An 11,963-nucleotide genomic window follows, 5' to 3' on the forward strand; every position below is an offset into this window, starting at 1 on the left:
TTGCAGTGACAAAAGTCTCATTAACGGAGTGACGAGGCGTCCTGCGGGTTTAATGATGGCGTGGAGGGGGGACCCCACGGCTAAACACGCTGAGATCACAGGTGCCGGGAGTGGGATTTCCTGGACTACTGTGGTTTAACTGGGAATGAGAGAAATGAACCAGTAACCAGTTCCGTCTCCCAGCTCCGACTCGACTCCCACCGTCTTGAGATGATGAAGCTGAGGGGGGTGGGGGGGGGGCAGTTGTATCGAGTCATCTGCAGATGCACCGACGGAAAAACACTGGAGAACCTCTGGGTTCCCCATTCAGCATAAAGGCACTAAACTATCCCTCTGAGGCGGTGTGGCGCAAGGGTGAAGACTACCCGCTTCCGTTTCATCATCAACCGCAGGAGCAGTTGCAGCCAATCCGCGATGAAAAGAACGCTTCCGGTGCGCTGGAGAGCCGGACTTTTTCACGGGGGAGGACGCAGTGATTGTTTCCGTACCAAATGACTTCTGCGATGCGTGAACTAATTGATTTACTTAATTAGAGACAACGTAGGTTTCGGTTTCCAAAAACAACACGCTGAAGTCCTGACCTGTGCTACTCTTGAAGAGAACACGTTCTCTCATCATTTCCTCGACGAACGTCAATAAATCCGGCAGCACTAGGTGTGTGAAACGCTTCTCCACAATTAAGTCCCCCCCCCCCCCAGAGAGACCTGCCGTTATTTCTGTACGTGTTGTGCGGCTCACGGTTTTTCGATTATGAATTTAGAACAGGAGAAAACAGAAGATGGGTTTAAGTGTTTTATTAGCGAGAATTTTCATTTTTCCCCCCTTAAATACATAAATAACATCCAACCAATAAATAACAATAGAATAATTAATAAATAGGCTCAATAAATACACACAGACAGTGATGCATGGAAAACTGTTCAAGTATTGCAGCTGTTTGTTCAGATTTAGTGAAGTTTTCGCAGCTTTTCCTGAGACTACAGAGAAAAACCTGACAAGAATAATTGCACTTCCCAACCCGGGCGACAGTGCTTCTTTGTTCTGAAACACTTTCCCCCACCCCAGCTAGAACACCGCGAGTAATACATTAAAACTTCATACATCAAAGTCAAGTGTCCCTTTGCTTTCAGTTCATGAATACAAAATATAAACAAAAGTTTCAAGTCAGTTTCTGCGGTGTCTTCCCACCGTTTAAGTGCAACAGTTTTTTTTCCGCTTCTTCAAAGCCGCGCGTCTCCTCGATGTTTCTCAGTTGTCCTCACTCGAAGTTAGAGCTTCTCGACGCAACGCGCAGTTTTCTTCACCATCCCGGTGTTAAGTTTCTCTCTCTCTATATATATATAAAAAAATGTGCGTTTCAAGTCCATCTGCTCCTTGGCCTCCCACTTCACATGGTGGGGTAGACGGGATAGAGGAGATCCAGCGCGCAGCCGTCTCTCCCGCTACGCGGAGACGAGCCGGTCGCGTCGGAGAGCCAGCCGGGGCAGGTGACGTTCTCGTCCGGGCCCGGCGCGCCCTCCGCCTCGCCGCCGCCGCTCGGCACCTCGGCTCCGGCCGCCCTCTCCTCCTCCTGCGGGCCCTGGGCTGCGAAGCTTTCCACCTCGGGAAGGGGCAGCTCGGCGGAGAAAAAAGGTAGGAACTGGTACCGGGAGGAGAGATCCTCGCCGCCTGGGGCGGCCGGGGCGCCGCTCTCGGCCGGCGCTGCGGGCTCCGCCGTGGGGTCTTCGGTGTAGATCTGCCAGGACAGCACTAAGCAGAGGGCCAGCAACCAGCGCTTGGCGGGGCTCTTCTCCGCGGGCGGCAGGTACTTGCGCACCTTGGAGGGGTACATGACCCGCGTTGTCTTCTTCCGGGGGCGCAGCACCGAGCTCCGGCGCTGCTCGAGCACAGCAACCGGCTCGAAAGTGAAAATTTCGGGCTCGGTTCTTCGCGGCAGGGGCCTGTAGGAGCTGTACTCGGGGTAGCACCTCCCTGAGGGCACGGACAGAACCAGGCTGTCTGATCTCACGTACATCTCTGGCGTCTGAGGGCGCTGGAAACGTCTGTCGTCAAGCACACTCGAAATAGCTCAGCTCTCACCTCACACACCGCTCCTACTCAGAGCTACTGCGCGATCTGCTCTAACAGCTGGATTTGCCAGTTTTTATAGGGAAGCGGTGAGCCCTCTGACCCGCCTCCCCGCCTCCCCCCCGACTCGCGTCACAGCGCTGTCCAAATTTAGAACCGTATTTCACAAAAGAGAAAGTTCCCATCTTTCTTCCAAAACCCGGCTCCACATCATTGATATAACAGCTGTATGAATTTTATTGGGATTTTTTTGTGTGTGTGGCAGAATCCACGCACGAGTGCGTGCTTGTTGTCACGCATAATACCATCTCTAAGACAGGTGGTTAACGGCGAAACACATGCTTTTCTCTAGGTATACGGCGCACAGCCGCGTCAAAAATAGCGCCCCCTTCCGTTATACACGTCTCGCCCTACCTGCAACACATATCTTTTAATGGCTCAAAGGTGCACAGAGTGTCTTCCTTTTACACCGTATGCATCATTTTACGCTTTTGACTTAAGTATCGACACCTTGAGTTTGACCGAATCTGTCCCCTGATTGCTGCTGCTGCTGCCCAGAATGAATACTTGTTTGGTGACCTCTTCTGGCCCCGTGTCAATGATCTCATTTATGCTGACGAGCGCCTCCCTTCTGCTGAAGCGGGTGTTGCTGATCTGAATCGGGGGGGGGGGGGTGCGGGACAGCGGTGACAGCAGGCGGTTCTGCAGCCGGAGGACGCGTCACGTCGCGGAGGAGCTGTTCTCAGAACACGCACAGGTGTGAGAACGCGGTGTCTGACGCGGTCCCCACACCGAGCAGGCGTGGACATGCGTTCTGGAGCCCCCGTCCGAGCGGCCCGTCTCTGGCCTCGGCGTTGGGAGTGGGTCCGTGGACGGTCTCCTGATGAGCGCCCTCGGCCACATCAGGCAATCGCCTTGGGGGCGTCTGCTACAAAGCAGCAGCAGCAGCAGCAGCAGCAGCAGCAGCTGTGTTTTATGACCCTAAAACTACACTTCATTCCTGAATTGAATGGGTAACCCGCGCCGGTTCAGCTGAGAAACGTCCGACTTCTAAAGCTCGTTTTCTTTTCCAATATCTGGAACAGACATCGCGCTTCCTGTGTGAGAAGAGGCCGAAAGAGTGGAAAATGGGTCTTTGGCTCTCTTCCAGTGTGTTACAATGTGCTTAAAGTGATGGGGGGGGGGGGGGGAGCTGATCGCATGGAATCTCCAAAACTCCTTCCCATGTAAATGTATTTAAAAAAACAAACCCATTTGTCACAGACCTGTATCTTAAAAGCAGTTCAATTAGGGAGCTGCGTCAGCACGCGTAGGCAGCAAAGGGGCAAGGGAAGGTTTATTCCTTGCCGGAAAGAGAAGAAAAGAAACACAACGTTTCGGCTGTGGGGCCTTCTTCGGGCGACGACAAACCCCCGAAAGGTCGTGTTTGTTTTCTTCTCTTCTCGGCAGGGAATGAACCTTCACTTGTTCCTGCGCGCGTTAAAATGCGGCGGGGAGGACGTCGAGCGTTTGACAGGCTCGAAGCCAAACCGAGTCCCGGAGGCTCACCCACCCGGCGCCTGGTTCCTGACTGACCCCCGCTACCCTCTGGGGTGTCCTGATTTCAAAGGGATCCCTCATCTCTGCAGTGGGGACGGGCCCACCTTAGCTGTGTCTATAATAGCAGGCGTTAGAGATGCCACGGTATATATAGCCACGCACGGATCTAAAATAAAGGACTAGCAGAAGCTAGCTCCGCGCCAAACGCTCGTTTCCTGGTGGAACAAGCGATGCATATCACACGAAACTTCCTCGAAACCTCTTCGACGAGCGGTGCCCCCGGCCTACAGCGGTACCAGCTTTTGCAAGAGTAGAGATCGCATCTCAGAGAAGGCGTTGCGAAATGCCCAGATAAATATACAACACGATACCCTTTTTTTTTTTTAATGAGGGTAGTATTTCTCCTCCAAGCAAAAGCGTTGGAGTTGGACGCCTTCCGCGAAACAACCGAAAAAAAAGTTATCCCGCGGCGGAACGGAGAAGGAAAATATGGGTATTGGAGCCGAGTCACCCCTCCAGCACAGCCTCTGGTCTCTCTCTCTCCTTCTTTCTCCAGCTCCCAGAACACAGGCAGCTTTTGTTTAAACTCCTCCACCGCGCTTTGTGCGACTGTAAAACGTGCCCTTTTTTTTTTGCCCGGAAAGCCAGTTGCTCTTCCCGTATAAAAACAAAACAACCCACGACTACTGCTCGCCAAACGGCGGCCCAGGACACGTTCACGGACACGGGTGGACGTGCAGTCGCGCGGGTGCTGCTGTCGGTTTTCATAATAATGAATAATAATAATTGCTTACGCTTATAGAGCGCTTTTCTGGACGCTCCACTCAAAGCGCTGTACAGGTGATGGGGAATCCCACTGCCGCCACCAGTGTGCAGCCCCACATGGATGCTGCGCCAGTCCGCTCCCCACACACCAGCTCTCAGGGGGGAGGAGAGCAGAGTGATGGAGCCAGTTCAGAGATGGGTTTTGGGTAGCCTGCAGGCGTACAGGGGCGTCTACTGAATATCAGATAAGAGGGGGGCCCACGTACCGTTGGTAATGTCTCAGGCAAGACAGAAGTATAACTTGTGCTTCGAGGTGTCCTGACGTGCGTGTTGCAGGGTTTAAGTAATGGTTACACCAGTGTAGCAATGCCATGAGATTAGAAGGGGCCTAATCGCTTAGTCAGAAGCAGGCAAAGGAATGTCTATAGAAGGAAAAAAAACCGCATGTGCACATTTTAACGTGAATCTGTCAGAATCTCCAGGTCTCACGCACTGCATACCTGCAAACAGCGACTCGCACACTCACACTGTGACTGGAGGCGCCGCGCCGGTAATGACTTCATTTTAATTAAGGCTGCAAGAGAAAGAAAAAAAAAGAGAGAACCCTCAATTATGAATAATACCGCCTCTCAGCAAGTGTTGATGGCGGATTATCTTGTAATCAGGGAAATGAAGAAAATTGTCCTCTTGACGCCATCCGGATTGCTCGGGTGTTCGTGCGTGACTGTGGACACAGGCGCCTCGCGAGGTCAGGAGGTGCTCGAGGGCCGTTCCAAAATGGAGGAAACACAGCCGTGTTTTTTTTTCTCTCTCTCTCCTCTGGAAAACTGCCGAGCTGTGGCGTGCTTTTCAAGACAAACTTCGCGTTCAGAAAAGGATGTTTTGAAGATCATTATTTCCACTCTGCGTGGGAGGGCATATGTTTACCTGTCGGTGTGGTGACTAAATTTGAAGAAAAACAAAGCCCCAAAAAGACAGAGGTACCCCCCCCCCCCCCCCCCCCCCCACACACACACACACACACACACACAGACTGACGGACACGGTGCGGACGAGACCACAGCGGTTTGTTTTTATACAAGTAAATGTGGTTAAAGGAAAGTTTTCACACAGATGGGGGAAAACAAACGTTTTTCGCGAGGAGAATGAAGGATCAGGGGTCCCAACCTCCTTTTCAGTGCCTGTCCGGATCCAGGGGGGCTGTGTCTGTTTTAAAACCGCCGCAGGGACACCGCGGGCCTCCCCCTGACAGCGCTTTTATCGTTAAATCCATCGTTTAATCTCATCGGGTTCTCGGATGCACAGGGCCGAAGAGATTCGGTTCCCCGGGCCTGTGACAGGAGGACACTCCCCGGTTCCTGGGAACAGACCTGCTTGCTCGATTCCAGAGCCCTGACACTGTTTTCGTCTCTGACCCGCATCTACCCCTCCAGGCGTGATGACTGTTAAAAGAGTTTGATCAACGGCCGTGTTTTATTTACAGAGCACATACCAGCACATGAGATAACGTCTTTGTGAATCATAGCGCACAGATGCCTTAGTATCCGTGCTTGTGAAATAATTACGTTTCCCCCTTTTTTTAACTTGCACCGCAGTTGGGGGCTGTCGTGCGCTGCGGTCGACTGGAGCTTTCTTAGCCTTAATCCTGAAGCGTTTTCGCCAGGATTGACATGCGAAGTAGCTGGGGGGGAGTCAAAAGCGGGTGGGAAAACGCAAACAAAAGATTTTGACAGAGCAAGAACGCGCTAAATTTAGAGTTGCGGTGGCTCTAGCCAGGAACGTATCTCCGGGCTGACGTCTTCGCTGACCTTCAGTCGACAAAGGAGGCCATTAATACATCCAGTTTCACCGGCCTGCGGCTGTTCCCCTGGGGGGCACCGACCCCCCCATGCCTGTATGTCTTTTGTTCTGCGAGCAGCTCTGATTACCTGGCTTCAGGTAAACGGCATACCAGGGAGGTCAGGGGATCTAAATTTAGCTCAGCTGCTTCACTGCGGGCCAGTTACAGTACCTGAACGCCATTGACCCGAACGCAGGTTACCTGAGCACGAGTTACAGTACCTGAATACAATTAACCTGAATGCGGGTTAGCTGAGCATGTGTTACCTGAACACGCATTACCTGAGCCCGAGTCACAGTACCACCTGAACCCAGTTTACCTGACATGCAGGTTATCTGAGCATCAGGTGGTCAGGTCGGCCCAGTCCATCAGTGGAGTACAGCTCGCTGTCTCAGGAAGGCTGGAATTATCGCTAAGGACACCAGTCATCCCAGTTTCTCATTTTTCTCCCACCTGCTCTCTGGTTAGCGCTACAGGAGCATAAAGGCACGAACGTCCAGGTTCAGAGACAGTTTCGTCACACAAGACTGTCAGATTACTGAACTCTACCCCTACCCCTGGCTCACACTGGTGGGGTTTATTTTTCTAAGATGTCTGTTATTTAACTTATTGCTGCTGCTGTTCTGTGTTTATGTTTTCGGTGTTTCCTTGATGTCTTTGTATCAGGAGCCCACATCCCAGTACGCATTTCCTTGCGCTTGTGCACATGACACTGAACTGAACTGAAGGCTGCCGTCTCCTTCGGGGCACACAGAGACGAGTGGGTGTTGTTGGGGTACATGGCCGGGATCAGAGTCACCCTGGCCCTTTCCTCTCCCTTACAAGCCAGTGCCAGGTCGCGTTGCCCGTTGCAGCCAAGCCGGGGCACAGACCCTGCGTTTTGAGGTGGCTACCGGCCGCCGCCCGCCCCCTCCTGCGCCGATCCGAAATATCCACAGCGCGGTCGGCGGAGCCGCTGGAGAAGCACGTCGGCGCCCGAGTCCTTGGGCTGGATGGGAGCAGACGGGGGGGTTCCCCGTGGGGTGTCCGAGTCTCTCCCCACACGTTCTCAGTTCCCCGCATCTGATCCAGGTGCGACCCTTCCCCTGACGCTGGTAACCCTAGCAACCGTAGTAGTTAGTCCTGAGACCCAACCATGGCCCAGACCTGTTGACCCCATTGGCACACCCCTAAGCCTTGTCACCTGGAAACACCAGGAAAGTGTTTTTTTTTCTTTTAACAGTGCGCCAAGCCATATGAGGACAGAGTCCTGCAGGCTGCTAAGATAAAGGGAATTTCGTATTTTGGGTATCTTCACACCTGGGTGTTGAGGATTAGGAGAGGAAAGGAGACAAACCACAGAAACGAGTGTTGAACGGCTGAGGACAACTGAATGCCTTTGTTTGGAGGTACAGGCAGATTAAAAGTCCTCCAGGCACTGCACACCTGCTACCGTTGCCTCCCTGGCCTGCTGGGGCTCCTGTGCCAGGTTTCAGGGTGACATCACTGCGTTCTTACCACCTGGGCTGACTGAGCCTCTCGGGGCGCTGTTCCCTTCTAAGAATCGGTGAGCTCACCCTCTCAGCTGAGAATACAAGCAGCTGCTGTCACCAGGCCCAGATTCCCGTGGGAAGCCTTTTAAGGTCGCACACCTGAAGGTGGTTTCTCTTTCTATATATATATATCTGCCGCTCGCAGCTGGCAAACCACGTAGAGGGAAATCGAAGAGGAAATTCATCTTGAGTCACGACACTGGAGAGAATTTGCATTTAGGAGCACCCAAAACTATGGGAGTTATTTCCCTCTCGGCCTCCCAGGGCTGAAACCTAAGAGATTTCCCAACTGAAATGACAGGCATTCTCTGTGTGTGACTGTCGTTCATGGTGGCTGCCATCATCGCTGAGTCTGTGATGCAGGGCGTGAGTCCGGAACCGTATGATGTAAGCAGAGAACGAAAAGCAGGCCGCCGAGAGTCGAAGATCTTTTTTTTTTTTCTTGCTCTCGGAATGAAATAGCCTTCTTTTTATCCTTCTTCCTGGAATAAAATGGATTTTTTTTCATTTATCAGTCCAGCAGCAAAAATACAAACAAAAACAATAATAATACATTACAAATCTAGTACATGAAAAATAATCCAGGTAAGAGCAGAAATGATGAACTATGCAAATGAAATACACATTTCATTGAATTCAAGGGGAAAGCCGATCAATTCAATTCCGTGTGTCAAAAGTAAATAGAAGGTATCAATGAGATTGATGGGGATCGAGATTCAAATTCTTCCTTTCTGCTTTCCGGCTGTAAAGTTTTCCCAGCATGTGTATGTGGAATGCGCCCCTCACACCTCATATCCCCACGCCTCTCTGTGCTACGCGGGCTGTGTTCTGTCTGGCCGTTATTCACGACGGCGCTCGGTCATTTTTAGCGCTCAAATTGGCACCACGTTTGAGGAACAGCGGTTGTCTAAATAATCTGTGTTGATTTTCAGTTCGTTTTAAAAACTAACGGAAAAAGCGAGGAGTAGGACTTTAAATATATCATAGGCTATAAATATTTAAGGTCGGATCACTCAATTACCCATGACAGAACTGCAGTTAATTTAACCTTCCCGAGACTGGGCTGGCCTGGTCAGTCCAGGGCCTAAGAGTATTACAGTCTCGTCCGTCGGGAAACTGTAAACTGACATATTCCCATTAGGGGTTATAAGAGTTATATCATCAATGATTGTGATTTAAAAGTCAATGTTCAAGTCTGAACGGCCTTGGCATGGATTCATTAGTTCTCCAAAACTGAGCTTCAGGAGTCAAGGTAGGTGAGGTTAGCCGATCTAGATCAGCTTCAAATAGAATTGTCTAGAAAGACCTGTGTGACATTAGATGGTTCTGTTCTCAAGGGAAAATGAGGGCGTGATTGCGTAGTGAGCTCATTCACCTGTCTTAAGCCCTACTTAACTGACAGAGCCGCCCCGCCACTTAGTGAAAAAGAGCCATGGTACAGTTCTCAATGATGCATGCTGCTGGCACCAGGAGCTGTCTGCACAGAAATCGCAGAACGCCGTGTGGCTTGAGAAATAATAAGAATGACACTTAGACAACAAATGTGTCTAAGTGGTCATTGCTTCATGTCATTGCTTCATGTGTACAATAACCAGACACTACGCTCCGGGATCATTCATTCACCTGTTCACACAAGAACCAGGTGAAATGTGACAGATGAGAGAGGAGGCTTTTCCGGCCACTTTCGATCAGCTAATTGTGAGCTGGGGATCTCACGAGCTGTTTTTCTTGAGAGAAGCCAGGGCGTCGGCTTCAACAGCGTGGCTGGGTGGCGCGTTGCAGTCTCCCGCCACCCTTTGTGTAAAGTCACCTCCACTCCCGCCCCCCCCCTCAGTTTTCAAAACAGTTCTTCTCCCCACGGCCCCACGTTGTCGGGCACGGTGGGATGGAGGCTTCACAGCCGTCCTGCGGAGCAGCACGAAAAAAAAGTCCCAGCGCGGGCCGAGGTGTCTGAGCGAGTCAGAAGCGGCCCCCGCTGAGCACGCGAACCGGATGGGTGACGCGCCCGGGCTTTAAAAAATATTTACAGTTAGCCAAGCCCCCGCGCTTTTGCAGCGTAAGCAGATCACCAGGAGCGGGGCTCAGTCAGAGATGCAGAAGCTGGTCTCGAGCTCAGTTTTTTTTTTTAATTTAGCGATGAATGGGTTTTACAAACAACATAACCATAACAGCAGGATAAACATTTGCCTTCATCTTCCATTTCTGCCACATTGTATATCTAAAACGAACTACGTCCACTATGCCAGCAGGTATGGAGGGCCAAACAGTTGTCTGATAAGAAACACAACAAACGATAAAAAAGTCCACACTCAGATATCACTGCATATTTTCTCATAAACTAGAATTAGGTCCCTGTAGGGGGATAAATTGGATCCGTGTTCCCCAGTCTTTGCTAAACCTCTCTGCCTGCAGTCTGAGAGAAAAGGTTATTTTTTCCATTATATAGATCTCATTCACAATATTAACCCATTGTGCACGTGTTGGAAGTTCTTTTAGAAGCCATTTTTGTGTAATTACTTTTTTACTAGCTGCTAGAAGAATCCCTAATATATCATCCTTTACTTCAATATCATCAAAGTCGAAATTGCCCAAGTATATATAACAGAAAATTCAAATGGTATATTCACATTTACTAAATTATTAAGAGTTACAGATTTCCAGTGCTGGTGTATTTTTGGGGCATGACCAAAATGTGTGTGAATGAGTTGCATCTTGCTCTGCACAGAATCTCCCAACATTGTGAACTACTGCCTTTTTGTTTGGCTTGAATTTTAGGGCTGATAAAAATCCGGATCAAATTCTCCCAACAGAACTCTCTCCCAAGTCTGAGCCCTGTTGAAATCTACACATCATAATTCCACTGATCCATAGAAATTGATGTGTTGGTTTCTGTTTCCCATCTCATTTTAATATATTATGTCGAGTCTTTTTTTCCATATATTCAATACTACTGTACAGCTCTGATATTCTTGTTTTTTTCAAATGACCTTTCTGATATGTAGCTACCTTAAAGCTCAGTTTTAGATTTCTGCAGAGTCACTTTGTGGCATTAGCTACCCTGCACCTGGGGTCCAGCTGTAGGAGTCTTTGCAGAAGCAGTGCTGATGTCATCCCCATGTGTCAGAGAGTGTAGTCAGATCCAGACGATGTTGATGTCAGACTGTAGGGTTCGGTGCCCACTGACCTCATCCTAATGCTGTAAACTCTCTCTTGGTCTTGCTCATGTGGCTTTGACCTTTTCTAACCATTTCAAGCTTAACATCTTTCTGGGTAAGACTCTCGGTGGTTAGATTTTCTATGAAACCTGATGGCGTGATCGTGTTTTCACGTCTGAGAAATGCTGTCAGTTAGCCTCCTATTCCCCTCCTTAACATGAGCTTGCTGTGTTTTGTTGCAGGTCGGGTGTTGGAAGATTGTAATAGTCGGAAAACTTCAAAAACAAAAAGATCGCTTGGTAGTTGGCAGCTAAATTGATCTGAGGATCTCATCACCCAGCTGTGTCTCGAGAGAAGCCAGGGTATCGGCTTCTAGGGCATGGCAGGGGAGGTTGTTCCACACTCCTGCCACCCTTTGTGTAAAGGCGTGCCTCCTGTTCTCCGCTTTAAATGCATGGAAAAAGGAGATCTAGAAGCACCTCCTTAGTAATCTCTGTGTGTCACTGTCCCTCACCCTGACTGCCATCATTGCTGGGTTTCAGCCATGTAGGTGAGACACTGTTCATGCAGGACGTGAGTTATAAACAGTACGACGTCAGCAGGGAACAAAAGGAATGACCTAGAATAATCAAAATACTCTTATTTCTTCTTATTATTTATTTGCTTAACAGGCTGTTTAGTCCAGGGCGGCATGCACAGGCAGAGAAAATACCAATCAAGTTAGTGCAATAATCATAATACAACAGTACAATTCAAATTCAGTACAGGTCAGTGCAATAATATTACAGTGGTGCAATTCTAGAACATCGGAAATAATGCAGGTAAGAACAAGAGGGATGCAATCTAAATACAGATTCATACAAAACTGCATCTGTCAATGTAGACAAAAGGCATTGAGGCTTAATCAGGAATTCAGGAATGAATTCCTTTGAACAGTGTCCACGTGTCCTGTTAGTATATGTGCAATAGCTGATGCTGATCCAGAACGTAGCCAGCTCGCTCTTCAAATTCTGCTCAGGCAAATTACTTTTAGAAAACGGCTTAGGTATAGCCAGGGAAGGCAAA

At 49.7% G+C, this 11,963-nt stretch overlaps 1 protein-coding gene across 1 annotated transcript; it reads right to left on the minus strand.

Annotated features, from left to right (window-relative positions):
• Nucleotides 1-780: 780 nt before the first annotated feature.
• Nucleotides 781-2,115, minus strand: ier3 (immediate early response 3). The gene has a single exon (XM_088940646.1). It carries the CDS (start codon nucleotides 2,012-2,014, stop codon nucleotides 1,388-1,390), a length of 627 nt encoding a protein of 208 aa, XP_088796772.1. The 5' UTR covers nucleotides 2,015-2,115; the 3' UTR covers nucleotides 781-1,387.
• Between the last annotated feature and the right edge of the window lie 9,848 nt (nucleotides 2,116-11,963).

Source organism: Atractosteus spatula, chromosome 23 (assembly GCF_055471065.1).
Source record: "Atractosteus spatula isolate fAtrSpa1 chromosome 23, fAtrSpa1.hap1, whole genome shotgun sequence".
Classification (NCBI taxonomy): domain Eukaryota; kingdom Metazoa; phylum Chordata; class Actinopteri; order Semionotiformes; family Lepisosteidae; genus Atractosteus; species Atractosteus spatula.

Coding starts and splice junctions, on each gene's coding strand:
- ier3 (XM_088940646.1), bottom strand. CDS start 2,014: ATGTACGTGAGATCAGACAGCCTGGTTCTGTCCGTGCCCTCAGGGAGG.